General features: G+C 41.6%; 1 protein-coding gene across 1 annotated transcript; it reads left to right on the forward strand.

Moving 5' to 3' along the window:
- Nucleotides 1-308: 308 nt before the first annotated feature.
- Nucleotides 309-15,117, forward strand: tspan17 (tetraspanin 17). The gene is made up of 8 exons (XM_010737486.3): nucleotides 309-1,005; nucleotides 7,453-7,503; nucleotides 9,145-9,291; nucleotides 10,063-10,233; nucleotides 10,647-10,772; nucleotides 11,403-11,450; nucleotides 13,103-13,219; nucleotides 13,460-15,117. The coding sequence occupies exons 1-8, from the start codon at nucleotides 919-921 to the stop codon at nucleotides 13,523-13,525; spliced, it is 813 nt and encodes a 270-aa protein (XP_010735788.1). The 5' UTR covers nucleotides 309-918; the 3' UTR covers nucleotides 13,526-15,117.
- Nucleotides 15,118-15,340: the final 223 nt, after the last annotated feature.

The raw sequence follows: 15,340 nt of genomic DNA on the forward strand, positions 1-15,340 counted from the left end.
TCCGTGTGTGTGTGTGTGTGTGTGTGTACAGTACATGTACAGTTAAAAAAAGGAACATACACTGACCAGGAATGACACCATAAGATAACTAATGCTGTTTTATATTGTTAAATATAACAATATGATCTGTTAAATCAATTTTGCATCACTTATATGATAAATATTGTCCATACCTGCTCCACCTGTGCGCCTATTAACCTGAAATACGCAGCTGTGCTTTGACAGCTGAGTAAAACATTTAGTATTTTTAAATCTATTTCTCATTTTTTCTGCTGTGGCCTACACCCAGCACACCCAGCACAGCCAGCAGGCTGCAGACACCCTTCCATCGGGACACAAGAGGCCGCTCTTGAGGTGAAAAGTTCGGGAGGCGAGCTCGGCGTTTCATCGTTTGACAGCAAGGGGCTTGTTTTACAGCAAACAAGAAAGGATGAAGATTTCAAGCGACGATGCGGAAACACAGATAATCGAGGAGAGGGTTTAGGTAGCTGGAAATCCTTCAAGCTTTTTTTTTTTTAGTTGTTGTTGTTATGTCTGTATCTGCATCTCCAGGTTGGCCCCGAAATCAAACGCCAGGCAACTTGAATATCGACTGAACTGCGGATGAACGCCTGGTCTGGATTTGTTGTTATTAGCCGCTAATGCTAAACCACAGAAGTTGCGAGCTAGCTGGCCTAGCGAGCTAATGGTTAAAGCGAGGAGGAGATAAGGACAATAAGCCGTGTGTATATATGTTTGATTTACCCAGCTCAGGCCGTCCTGGGACTAAACTCGGCGTCGTGTAGCCGATGGAGCCAACTAACATCGGCTTCAGTTGTCAGCTTTTCAACTACCAACCGTCGTAGCAGTTAAACTAGCTCTCCCAGTTAGCCACCACAGCCTCCCCCCCTCTGCTTCTTTTGCTTTTAATTTGGAAGAATGAGTAGAAAACACCATCATTTTAAAGGAGCAGAAGTCAGCTGCTGCGTCAAATACTTCCTATTTGGATTCAACATTTTATTCTGGGTGAGTAAACACAGTGTTTGTGTTTTAGTTTTTAGTTTTTTTTAAAGCTAATGTGTTGCTAATCTCAAAGTCTCATTAAATATTCCAGCTCTGACCGTTAGCGCCGTTGGTGTGGCTAACTGACTCTAAATGATCGATATTATTGATTTAAACCTTTTAATATCAGAGATAATATGATCTTTTATCTCCTGCAATATGTTGTTGTTGTTGTTGTTTACGTGTGGGAAGTTGCACAACAGATCTGTTTACTTGTTTGTCCCGGGAAAAGTCTCATAAAGTCAGGTGTCCTCTTTTTTAAAAGCAAAGCTACTTGTTGTTAAGGCTTTTTTTTTTAAAAATATACTTATTTTAGATGTTTTATGTTATTCATGTGTGTGTGTGTGGGCAGCTACAACTTTTTCCTTCATGAAAAAAAGTCGAGAAATGAATTGTTAAAAAGTGGCACAAATATCTTAAAATGCTTCACAGCTAAAGTTAGAAGTAATAATAAATAATACATTTTATTTCATAGGCGCCTTTCTGTCACCCAAGGACACCTTACAGTAAATAAAAGTAGACAGAAACAAACAAAAAGAACCATAAAAGTATGTCGAATTACAAGAAGGCGATTTTTAAACAGGTGGGTTTAAAGAGCAGAAGTAAGAGTTTCTGGTGTTTGTACAAGAAGAGTTGCTGGTGGAGAGTGAGCCTGCTCTGCCTTGGCAGTGAAGGATCGGTGCCATTGTGTTTTGAGTTTGAGAAACGTCTGTCTCATCTGTATTGTTTGACCAGTGGCTGGTGAGCCCACATCTCCTTTACAAAACCTCTCCATCTCCATCTCCATCTTTATCCCCCCCACCACCACCACCACCCTCCTCGGTCTGAAAAGTTCCTCTGTTCAAGTCTGCTTCACCCCCTCCCTCACCCATCTGTGCGGCTGGTGTAGTATAATGTCCGTGGGTGAAGGAATGGCGTGAGGGTCTTCCCACACGTTGTCTGGGAAGGGAAAAGGCCACACTGGGCTTGAATACCTCCTCTTTTTCAAGCACTCCATTCACTCCCTCCACCGCTATAGTGCTCGGCCACTGCGGGACAGCATTGTTTTCTCTCGCTCACACACCCATAAACGCACAAAGAGGGATGGTGATAACAAAGACTGAGGGGGGGTTGATTCTGTGTTTTCTACCCACCCACCCCTCGTATGCTCATTCTGACGGATTCATCAGACACATGTGATCCACATGCAACTGGATCTCCTACTTTCTTCAGCACCAAGACGTAGGAGTATTACTCTATAGCTTTTTTTGTTTGTTTTTTTCTCATGAAGCTGAGGACCAAAGCACAAACACATTTCACAATCCAATAGCGTTTGTGTCTGATTCATATTATACTCTTTCAGACTGTTTGACACTCAAGGCCAAGCTAACAGTCCTGTGTCTGCAGCTCTTTGTGAAACCGTGGAACAAGTTCCAGCTCGCTGGCTGTTTCCGTTAATAATCACTAGAAGATGTTCTCCTCTTGTCTGTGTGCTGCAGAACTGGATTTGACAGACAAGCCCAGTGCATTGCAGAAATAGAGAGAGATGGGGGTTTATTCTGCACAAATCAACCCATTTGTCTTTCCTATAGTGATCTTGTCAGGCTTGAAACAGCTGCCTAAATTGAGACAGAATGCTTGTAAGGCCCTAAATATTGTCGACAAAATGGTGCAATAAACTCCAGTGCCTTCTTTTTCTGTGTGAATTCTTTCGCCGCCCGAACTTGCTGTTGACAGCCAGACATTCTCGCCCGAGAACAACATACCTTCTCTCGTCCTAACAATAGACACATTCCTCACATCCACTTAATTAATCATATTTTCTGCCTGAGCTGCTGAAATGTTTGGGCGCTCCACATGCTGTAATTAAGAGCTTGTTAAGCTGTAACCAAGTTGCTGAGTTGGTTGGATGCAGGCTGTTTGTTATTAGCCAGCTTACGGCTCCGCTCTGTCTGTTCGCATTTGGCACTATAAAAAAATCACATCGCAGGTGTGAAGGCATCACTCAGGTGCATTCAGGGGTAGTCAGGGATTTGAGCCGCTCTCTCCCTCTCTTTTTTGTTTGTTGTCCGACTTTTTCCTCTGTGTGTAGCGAGCTGAAGTAACAACTAATTTGTGACTAATGAATGAATGAATGAAAAGTCAGGTTGATGCTTTTAAATTGTCTGAATATCTTTTTAATTTTGGAACAGGGACATATGTATATATCATGGTCTCTGGGAAATCAGAAAACATTTCCACTATTTTCACACTATTTCTTGATAAACTGAGAAAATATAATCAAAAAATAATCGGCATTTGATTTGCTAGAGGCACAATAAACCACCTAAGCACAGCTGATGTCAAATAACAGCTAGGACAAATATGTATGTTTTTCTCTTTAGTCATATTTGCTGTTTCCTGCAGATAAAATATCAAATCTGAACAGGGAAACAAAGAGCTCCCACAGGAGGATGTTTCCTCATTATTTGTCCCTGTCAACTACCGTCTCAGTTGGCTCTACACAATATATGTGGATAGAAGATAATAGCCATCCCTCGATTATAGCCTCAGCCTCGGGCATTTGTTCAGTGTCCATTCCAGTCAGATGGGTTCAAGCCTTGAACGCATCTTTCCAGTCACATTCTGTTGTAACTCATCAGCCAAATTGATAGATTGATTTTTTTTTTCAGCGTGACATGTAGAGAAGCGTGGATCCAAAATACGCGACGTGTTTCCACAGATGAGCTGTTTTGGAGCTTTGGAGACTGCGTTCACACGGCCCACCGCATTAGAAATTCAGCTTTTTTGCCTTTTGTTGTTGTAGTAGGGAGTCACTGAAAGGTCAGTCACACTTGAGTAAGTCTATACCCTGTGCGTTTGTGTGCGTACGTTTGTGTCCAGGCAGCGTGGAGCTCGGTTTGTCTGCTAGTTAGTTGAGGTTAATGGGATCAGCGGGCTTAGGGAGGAATCTTCTCAAGTGTTGATAATCTCTCTGTCTACATGGAGAGGAACCCCTCGCTCTGGGACTCACACATCTTACTGCTGCACTTGACAGCGAAATAACCTGAAACAGTCTGATTTTGAATAATGAGGCGCACACAAGGACATCTCGTTCCAGACTTCTGTTTATTTGCACAATGATAAAACGGGCAGTACGGTGATTAGATAGAGCGATAATAATGTATCCAAATAAAGGGAAACAAATTACTTACTAGTGCAGGTAAGATTCAAATAACAAAAATCCTAAAGGGGCTTTTTAAACATCTTGTCACCAAACAAACAGAAGCAATGACGTGTGAACTAAGAACAAACAAGGACGCCGTAAAAATATGTCTCATGTTTAATTTTCACTTTACCTCGTATCTGTTGTTGACTTAAAAAACACAGTGACTCTCCGGAGAATTGGCGGAGTTTAACACAGGTAATGTGTTTTGAATGCCACCAACTGACCCGAATTTGACTCTGCCCACATTACACTGTGGGAAAAGTTAGATAAAAGGGGGGAAAAAAACACAACCACTGTACAAAGGCAGGTTCAGTTCAGTTTCAATGTACTCATTCAGTCAAACTCACTTCAATTCCAAACCTTACTGTCCCACGAGGGATGTTTGGTTTGGAAACGAGGCTTTAAAAAAAGGCACATTTATGGGTACGCTTACAAGTCCGCATGATGTTTCAGGTTTTGATCAGCACTCTGTCCTTTCAGTTATCGTGCTTTTTTTTTTTATAACTAATGTTAATGGAAGTAGACTGAGAAAGATATTGAGAAATAGCAAGCCGAAATGACAGGGTACAAGTCGTAGATACCTCATAGCTGTCTCACTTAACGCTGCCTTTGAGGTCGCCTCAAGCACTGGCAGAGGAAAATGCGACTTGACGTGTATTAAAGTACTTTTTGACCGGAAATAATAACAAAAGTGGCCATATAACAGAAGTACTTTTCTGGTGTCTGGCTGGTGTTTTTATTTTAGAAGCACTAGACCAGAGAGGCAATTTATTTATTTCTGCTTTATTGGATAGTTTACAGTAGAGCGGAAACAGGAGAGATGGTAAGAGATGGGATGGAACCACAAGGTCGAGAGCAATTAGCTGGAAGTTTTTTTATGTTTGTTTGGTATTGTTCCCAATCAAATCCAAGCTATTCCTAATGCTCTCTGGTTTATTAAGACCATTTTAAATGACTTCTAAGAGTAGTAATGGCATATATAACTCTAGTTAGAGAAACACAAGCTTTTGCATGTGCAGGATATTATTCATCAAAGTGTCATCAGTGCTTCCTGATGTCGAGCATTTACTAGAAAATGTCTGCCTCGTTTAAGCACACTAATGTTGGGAATAGTCATTGTGATTCAGTTCTTATAACAGTTGTGTTATTACTTGGCACTAAGCGTTCGAAGCACCGGTCAATTTGTTGTCCGTTTAAGGAGTCTTTTTAAAGGGATGTCTGATGAATCATTCATTTTGGGCTCTGTGCAAACATAGATTGCTTGATTTGGGAAGGACACACTGCTTTAGTTTAGCCTTCCGGTTCTCCCACAGACACTCCTTCAGAAATTGTAGGTGAAAGCTGCACCCTGTTATATAACTCTATACTGGCGCGGTGACATTTGATACGACTGGTAGATGTCGATGCAGTGACATCCAGAGCCGAGTTTTATTTTTCATATATATATATTCAAGTGAAACTATTGCATGTGCTTCCTGATACTGCCACCCAAACTCTTCACACAGTCAGTGTGCATACTGAGTTTTATTTCCTGTCGAGCCGTCATCCAACTTGAACAGCCATGTCATGACATCAAAGATGTTTTGCAGACGACGATTATGGGAGTTTGTGCTGATTTTAGCTGTGGGAGAAAAATGGCAGTGCGGTCGCAGAGCAAACACAGACGACACAAAGAACCGCAGAGAAGTGTTTTCCCCCTCAAATAATAATTAAAAAAAAGAAATGTTTGTCTCAAGCTCTGCTAGAATGCTAATGTGAGTACACTGCCAAATGAAAGATACAAATGAATGAATTAATTTAATGTTGTCCTGAATTTTCATAGTTAGAAAGCTGAGAATATTGACAAGACATTCTGCTCTAATTAAGTGTGATTACATGTTGGCAATTAGTACTTATACACAATTATCTAGAGAACCACTCCTTAACGAGATACTATGGATGTTTGGAGTTTAGAGTTGCTTTCTCTCTCACGTTTTTTTGTGGTCTCTCTTTAAACTATGTGGATTATTTAGAGTCAGAGGCTAAGTGGTTTAATACTCTCCTTTCTCTGTGTGTCTAATCTCCTCTACCTGATCTCCGCCTGCTCACCTCGACTCTTCCTGCGTGTCACGTTCCAGCTAAAGCCGCCACACCCTTCGCTGCCGCTTATGTAACCAGCAGGCCAGCTCTGTAGCAACCCCTTCACAGTCGCTACTGTTGTTGGTGGTGTTGTTGTTTTTGTGCTGGCATTACTGTCACATTGTTGATCTTGTTATGCACGCGGGCAGATTGACATCGTTTTTACCTGCTTCACCCGATTTAATCAGCTTTGCAACAATATCGCCCAATTTGAATGGAGCTATTATATTTCAGGCTGTGCCATTATAGTGTGCCTCAGTTAAGGTCATTACCATCCTAAATCTGTTAGGAATGACATTTTGTGGCAGCTAAGCAGTTGATTAGACAATAACATTACAATGATTTTATTTGAAATGCAGTCTGATAAGCCATGGTGTTCTTTTATTAAATTTTGTGTCTTTACATCGGTTGCCCAGCACCGTGGCCCTGTCATGCCAGTGCTTTTCAGAGTCCTCTGTTTTTTTTTTTGGTATGTTTTAACCCGTGAGCCCCACACTCATCCTTCATGGGACAGGAGGCTTATACCAAAGGGATTTTCCTTAACACTCAGGATATCAGATTCTCCTAGCTCTTAAGCAGCCAGAGTGCAATGACTCCTACCTGCAATAACCTGCGGACCTAATGAGTCACTCTCTCCACGGCAAGATAAAAGATATCGTCTCAGAACTTGGTTTTGTTTAAAGACTCTAAAAGCCCATTTTCTCAAATAGGTTCTCTCTTTAACCGATGGGTAAGATCACGAGATTATCTGCCGTATTTTAGAAGAAAACTCTGTGACTGGAGATTTCTGCGTTTTGACTGTGACTCTTCTCACACGTTTGATGTGGGTGAGGCACTGCCGGGAAAGGGTGACGTCATGGTTTGCTTTGGATCAATCGGAGTGAAATGTTACAGGAATCTGAAGGGTTGTTTTCATGTGTTGCCAGGGAGACACCGTCGTAAACCTAACTACACCCACGCTCTCTGCATTTCTTAACACGTTAAAGTTCTCACTTATTTGTCAATGAGAATTGTTATCTCGTACTGTCTCATATTTAATTTCTTCATTATTTCATGTTTTCTTTCCATCTGATGGTGAAGCCTCTTCTCTGCTCTTTGTCTTACAGTTGCTAGGAGCAGCATTCTTGGGCATTGGCCTGTGGGCATGGGCGGAGAAGGTAAAGTATAAACACATGCGCACAAACACACAGTTGAAGTACAACACGATTGCCTCAATAGCATAGCTAAATTTCTTTCCCTGTATTCCAGCGGGAATATGCTTGGAGTCCAATTTGCAGGAGAGAATTTCAGTGAGAACAGCGCTTTTGAGACAAGTGGTGTGAGAAATGAAAGCGCCGTTCCTGTAACACTTCGCAGCACTTAAAAACATATTACCCGATAATGGTAAACACATCTTGGTCATCTCAGGAAAGCTGCAGCTCAAGTGCGATTTGTGACCAATATGTTTTTTTTTCCCCAATAGTTGTAATAGAGTTAAACTGGAGCTAGTAACAGGCACAGCTACAAATGAGGAGCCATAAACAAAATTACAAACTTGACTCACAGCCACGAGGAATTCAGTGTCTCTGTCTGTCACAAAATAAATGCCTGAAGTTTACATGGAAACTGCTAACTGTTTATTTTCCGCAGTAAACAAGCCACAAAGGTCAAGTGCTGCTATTAAACTCTCATGTGCAATGGATCAAGGCCCAGTTTAAAACTCCTTCCAATCGAGTTAACAGTCAATTTGTTCATTAATTATCTCGAAGTTGTACCAGTCCAGTTCAGTAAATGCTGCACCAGCGTGGAAGCATGTACCGATTAGTAACGTCTGGTCATGAACTCTGTACAAATGGGCCTGCATCAGAGTACCTTTGTGGAACAGCGTGAATAATTTAAAGGGATTAGGTCGAATGATTAATGGCGGGTACTGGAAAGGCATAATGGTGAGTTTGGGTCTCTCTCTCTGACTGAAATGATTAGTTCCTAGCCTTCTGCATTCAGTCAGACTAGTTTATTGTTTCAGGCACTTTATTCAGCACCGGGGCCATAAAAAACACAAGAATGAAGTTCTGCCTCTGTCCTATAGCTGTCCCTTAGCTCAGCCAGTGCAGTGGGAGCTTAACTTAAGCAGTATAAGACATCGGCTTTGTAGCCCTCAGAGGCAAGTGTTTGACATGTGCACTATACGTGACGAGCAAACAGGATGACAGAACAAGATGGTAAGAGATGGAGCGAGATCACGCATGAGCCGGAACCGACATTATATTTGAACAGACGTTGCACCTCCATGTAATGTGTTACCCTGTGACATGTTCCAGTGGGCCCGGTCTTTGGCACCGAGGTGTAATTTGCCTGTGTGAAGCGCACGGTGCACACCAAGCAGGGGGCTGACAGGAAAACATGTTAGGACTGTGAGGGCAGGGTATGCAGAGAGGAAGGACAGATGTCTGTTTGTGAACCTCTTCTGATAAAAGTTGCTTGTTTTTCTAAGCTGGGCAGAGATCTGCTGGAGAGTGAAACTGTGTTGTAGATAAGTTGATACAAAAATACATGGTGGGTTTGTTATTCTCTTTAGAAATTAACACATTTGATGGATATCATTCTAAACAGTATTGCCTTCCTGTCTCTGAACAGAGCTACCCCACCCAGCCTCTCGACTGTCATCAGTCAAATTTTCACTATTTGTCTTTGATATGACAAAGCCGTTTTCAAGGTTAACTGTGTTTTTGTTAGATTGTTAGAAATAGCACAGATTGATTATGGTAAAATTATCAGAATTTTAAACACTCTCTTTTATCTTTCCTCCTTTCTTTCAGGGAGTGCTGTCCAATCTGTCATCCATCACGGACCTAGGGGGCTTCGACCCCGTGTGGCTCTTCATCGTCGTAGGAGGGGTCATGTTCATCCTGGGCTTCGCCGGCTGTATCGGAGCACTCAGAGAGAACACTTTGCTGCTCAAATTTGTAAGCCTGCTCACGACTCTCTGAGTGCAGACACCGTTTTTAACCACTTCACACCCCTTAGATCTGCACTTCACACCAGAGCTGAGGCTGTCAGTGCAGCAGGTGTAACAGGACTCGAGTGACTCACCCGAACCAAATGCTATGGGCGGCTTCATGGCACAAATGTGTTAACTTATCACTAAACCAAGTGTTGTCTCATAAGGCTCATCTGTGACAGTATCTTGCACTTTCTGCTTTTGTTTTTTGATCTGTAAAAAATATTTCTCCTACAGCACAAAGCTGTGACAACACCATTTTGGGTTGTTTATTTGGGTGCAGCTGCATTGATAACAACGTGACTGACAGAGACAAACTTGCCTTGTTGCTGGCTGCGATTCTGAGTAGCTATTAACTCCAGCCGATGTCCATTAGCAGCAGTAAGTGAGGCGTCAGAGTGAGGAGCTAATGTGGCTTTTGTGCATTTATCATTAGGCCCGTCTCCTCTCTTCCTACATTTACTGTAAAGGGATGATATAACGGTACCTCTGGGACTGCAGTATTTGTTGCCATGCTCCTCAGTCAGCAAATCAGGACAGGCCCAACAAACAGACCTGTGCAGGGACATTACATCATTGCTGTTGTTCTTGTATTTCTTTAACAAGAGATGCTAGGAAAAGAATGTTTTAATGTTCTGATGTTTTACAAAACAGGATTTATGAGTCACACCCAGACTCCCCCGATTGAAGTGACAGATTTATTGTTTTCTGTTTGTGTGCGTCATTGCCTTTCCAGTTTTCTGTGTTCCTGGGTTTGATCTTCTTCTTGGAGCTGACTGCAGGGATCCTTGCCTTCGTCTTTAAGGACTGGATCAAAGACCAGCTCAACTTCTTCATCAACAATAATGTCAAGGCTTACCGCGATGATATCGACTTGCAGAATCTCATTGACTTTGCCCAAGAATATGTGAGTCCACGTCTACTGACTGAAACCTGCGTGTCACTGACTGTTAAAAAAAATAATTAAAAAACAGTCCTCACTTTCTGAACACAGCTTGTTTAGCTGGAAGGAAAATGACTCATCTACTGCATCTGTGAAAAAAATTACACAATTAAGATGATGAAATGAATATCTAATTATTTGAATGAAACAGTTTAGATAACGAGTGCCTGTGTATGGTGGACTCTGTCAAAACTACTTTAAAAGCAATTAGATCTGCTGTTGTGTCTCACTCTCTGTAGTCACTACTCACCACAGTGATCTGGCTACTCACTCAAACTGACCTGAGCCAGGCTCTAAAGAAAAGATCAGAGAGAATAAATGTGTCCGTTAACCAGAGTTGGGTGTTTAATCTCCTCCTGCTGTTGCTGCTCTCTCAGTGGTCATGCTGTGGAGCTCACGGGCCCGATGACTGGAATCTGAACATCTACTTCAACTGCACTGAGCTGAACCCCAGCAGGGAACGCTGTGGAGTCCCCTTCTCCTGCTGTCTTAAAGACCCTGCAGTGAGTCATTTAAAGATAACAATACATTTTTAATCTTTAGTATGGAGCTGCAACAAACAACAGAAACTGAAGCGGCATCTATTGTAATAATCAAAAAATCATAAGCAAAAGTGCCAGATGTTTGCTGCTTTGAGCTATGATAGCATCTCTTTGGTTTTGGACTGTTTGTCAGACACAACAAGACATCTGAGAAATTATAATAGGCATTTTCACAATTTTCTGACATTTTGTAGGTGAAATAATGAATCATGAAAGTAGTCAACAGATTAAAGTATAATAAAAATAGTTAACAGTTTTATAATTTCAGTATTTCTTTAGCATTTTATTCACTTTGAACTCTGTAGATTTGATTTAGAAAGTAGAAAATGTACAATATACAGTGATAAATAATACTTAGGCTTGTTTTATACAATTATAACTCTCATATCTAGCAATACGTCTAGCAATTATTGTGGAGCTACAACGCGTTTTTGAAGTTTTAAAGCTCTCCAAATGTCTCCAAATCGGTCACTTCTTAATTTGCTTCTTCTGCCGTCGCTCAGATAGACAAGAAGAGACGTTCAGCATATCAAACACTGTCACCAGTAGCTGACAGAGAGAGGATTTCACATTTTTGTCTTGTTCTTGCAGGAGGATGTCATCAACACGCAGTGCGGTTATGATGTTCGGCTTCAAGTGGTTTGTATCTCCAGACATGTCTCTGTGTTTTCTGTGGATCTTTTAGAGCTCTCTGTGTACTTAAATTAACCCTATACTTCACTCAAGTTCGTTTCCATCTCTCTTGAAATGTTGATTGTGCTTCACAATATGTTTCAAATATATCTAGATCATTTCAAAAAGTCTAATGAAATCATCAGCAGTTGCACAGAACCACTTCTCATTCAGAGTACAGTCACTGGCAGTAGTCATCAAACATGATTGGCAGCCGGTGCCAGCCTTTGTGGTTGAAACGACGTAAAGCTGCTGGAGTGGAATTACTCCTGAGAGCGAGTTGATTGACAAGCTGCAAAGCTGGTTGATTGAACCGATCTAAGCAGTGGCTGAACTTATAATGGCAATCAGGTTCATTTGTATTGGGCTTGATTGCTTGTCTCAAACTCTTAAGTTAAAATAGAATAAAGAATGTTTGAAATAAAACAGCCTTGAATTGAACCGATAAAATGTAGATTGTATAGCATGTTTAATTATGTTTCTAGATGAGAAAGATGTAGAAAATGGGTGCCCAGAAACAGTTAGCCAACGCAGCAGACAGACAGAGTATGTATAGGGTTAACTAGCACACAGCCTCCTCTGCGTGCTTCTTGCCTTAATAACAGATTGTTCTTCTAACAGGGATAATTAGGTTCCAGTTATAGCCTAGAGAGCAGCCTTACTACACTCTGTAATTGGCGACTCAGTGGGTTATGCCAGTCCATTCCCTTTTCCTCTGTGTGTGGGTGTGGTGGTTACAACTCACTGCACTGCAGTCAGAAAGATTGCTGTTGCTAGGCGCACTGCAATACAGTGAACCACCTGCCTGTTGGTATGAATTCGTTTCCCTCTGTGTGCTCTTCTGCTAATGCCCATTGACATTTTGCTGAAACTATCAGTGATGGGCACTGAGTTCCTCCGCAGCTTGTCTATGGAGCGCACAGGCTGAGAAAGGGGAAGAGCAGGAGACGAGGAGAGGACAGCGGTGGAACAAAAGCAAAAGGCTGAAATAGCTTCAGAGGAAGTTCACAGCCAGAACAACATTGTGTTTCCTGCTTTTTTATTGGCTGCCAAGGGGCTTCTTTTACCTCCCATTGGTTTGAAGGCTAGCTTTCAGGTTTTGCGAGAGAACAAAGCGTTTGCCTGGTTGACTCGTCTTGAGGAGTAACAAAGAGATCATTGTAAAGAGTCCCGTTCACACCCAGTCTTACCCCCCGTTCCAGTATCTTTGCGGCTCTAAATTACACCTTTTTACTTCCATTCTCTGAATAGGCCGTGCACATCATCGGCTCAGTCTGACAACACGAACAGCCATCTGTCCGGTAACAGGAAACAGCCTCTGCCTGTTTGTTCAGTCCCGACAGGGCCCTTGATATTCCCCCTGTTGTTCAGACAGTGACACGTTGTAATCCAAGAGTGACTCAGCTATCAGTCACTTCCCATGCCCTCCTCAGTTGTGAAGGAGTCGAAGGGAAAATGAGTTAATAGATTAGTCATAGGTCAGAGTTTAGACGTTGGTTAGATTATCTATTAAAAGGCCAATGTCCTCTCTAATAACTTTATATTCCCATCTGATTTAAAAAAGAGTTTATTTACTCTTCAATTTGATTTTGATTCTGATCTGTTTCTGTTTTAAAAAGGAGCTGGAGCGGCAGAGATTTATCTATACCAAGGGCTGTGTGGGACAGTTTGAGAAGTGGCTTCAGGACAACTTGATTATTGTAGCTGGAATCTTTGTCGGTATTGCACTTTTACAGGTGAGTCTTTGTTTGTTAAACTTTTTTTTTAAAACTAAGTGAATTAAGCGTTAAAACTAACAATGTGTCTAGGTTCTAATTTTGTCATCACTGCCATCTAGTGGTGACAACTGATAACATCAAGAAAACCCTGCAACCTGCCATACAGTAGCCTGCTCCCTTTTTTAACTGTACCATGCTGTATTCTGAACACTCACTTGACCTAACCCCCTCTGTTGTTTCCTTTTTTTTTTTTTTTAGATTTTTGGTATCTGTCTCGCTCAAAACCTGGTGAGCGACGTCAAAGCTGTCAAAGCCAACTGGTGACAGGAGAGGTGAAGTGGTGGAGCACCGCCCCTGAGGCCTAGCCGGGCTAACACAGCACACAAACAGTCCCGTCCAGCTGTAGGATGAAGAGCCGAGAACATTTAACTCTGTCTACTTTGCCACCGAGCTAAGCAGCGCATACACACTCTCACACTCGTATATGTGCGGACTCAAAGAGTTTACTTCCCCGTTTGTCAGCAACACTTGAAGGGAGAGAATATGATCCCACAAAAACCAAACAGTCAACACTTTGTTTACCACTCAGCTGGGACTTTAACCCAAATATACAGAGGACGGTCCTGCCTCCTTCAGAGTTAGATTTTTTTTTCTTTTTTCTTTTGTAAGTGTATTTATGGGACGCAGTTGCACAAGGACTTCTGTCAACTGGGAAATTGGAAGCCATGGATGAAAGTCAGAGACAACAAAACAAGAGAGAGAGAAACAACAGAAAAAGGAACAATAAGCCTCCTTTTTTAGGTCGAGCACTACATTGTCACAGAGCCTCTGTCCACTCAGACAGGGGTTGAACATCTTCTACAAAGAGCCTGTTTTTAAACGTGCTTATCCCCACTTCCTGCCGTAGGGGATCGTGGGTGGCTGGCCGGGCCGGCCAACAAACACACGGATTCCTACGCGTGTCATTTTTCTCCATCGTGACCTTTTTATGACCACTGAACAAACTCTGAACACTGGCTGGCCAAGTCTGCAACTTCGAATCATTTCAGGAGATTTAAAGTCAAAATGTAAAGAGAGGAAAAAAAAAGAAGTGCCATTAATTTCCAGTGATATTTTTGTCTCCTTCCTGTTCTTTAGATAGAATTTCTGCACCACCCGCCCCACAATACCTCAGGGCCTGGCCGAAAATATATGCTTTCTGCCACCAGTTAAAAGCATATCTATTTTATTTCCATCCATGTCTGTTGAATTTAGATGGACTTACTTAATGCAGAAAACACTGACAGTCCCTCGAAAGTCGCCCTGTTTGCCCTGCAGTGATTGTATTATCTGTCGATTTACTGAAGGATATTGTGTTGTTTTTATATGGAAAGGCCTGGTGTGGTTAGGGATTGTAGGTCTATGCTATACAGGGAAAAGGGTTTAATGATAGTTGAGATTGTTGTTTGTCTCTGAGCATCCCTCAGGCACATGGGATTGCTGTTTTGGGGCCTTTTTTACTTGACCTATGTTACCACATTTGTCTTATATTTTGTCCTCGGCATAGCGAAATAGAAATATGTGTATGTTTATAGATGTCCTTCATTCACCCTTTATTCCTTTTCCTTTCATATACGCATATTTTGTTTTACTTCACCTGTTTTACCTCTGACCCCATCAGTCAACTGCAAAACAGCTTCTCATTGTTGTTTATGTTGTTAGCAGTCCTAATGGAGACCAAATGATATCAGCAAGCTAATTGCCAAGGTTTTGTCTGGCTACAATTCTGATTTTTGTGAGAAATGCAGAGAATAACAAACAGCATTTCTAGATAGCCAAAATGTGAATTTATTGTCCCTCTTATTGTGGGAAGTGCCAGATGGAATGAGAAATCAAAACACAAATTAAACATATTACAGTATGGCTTTTATCTTTAACTAAATGTTGTGTCTTTTCCTTTTGACCGGTTTTTAAATAGAATACTAAATACATGCTGTTACCTTTTTTTTAATATTAGCAACAGCCTCAATATAACACGAATGCTGCTTTAACTTTGACTAGATTGTTGATGTGTAGTACAGTAACCAAGCTAAGTCTCACACGGTGGCATTTAAACAATATGCCATCGTTGTCATTGTTTCCAGGCTGAGGAAATATTTG

The sequence above is a fragment of the Larimichthys crocea genome, chromosome I (assembly GCF_000972845.2).
Source record: "Larimichthys crocea isolate SSNF chromosome I, L_crocea_2.0, whole genome shotgun sequence".
NCBI lineage: Eukaryota > Metazoa > Chordata > Actinopteri > Sciaenidae > Larimichthys > Larimichthys crocea.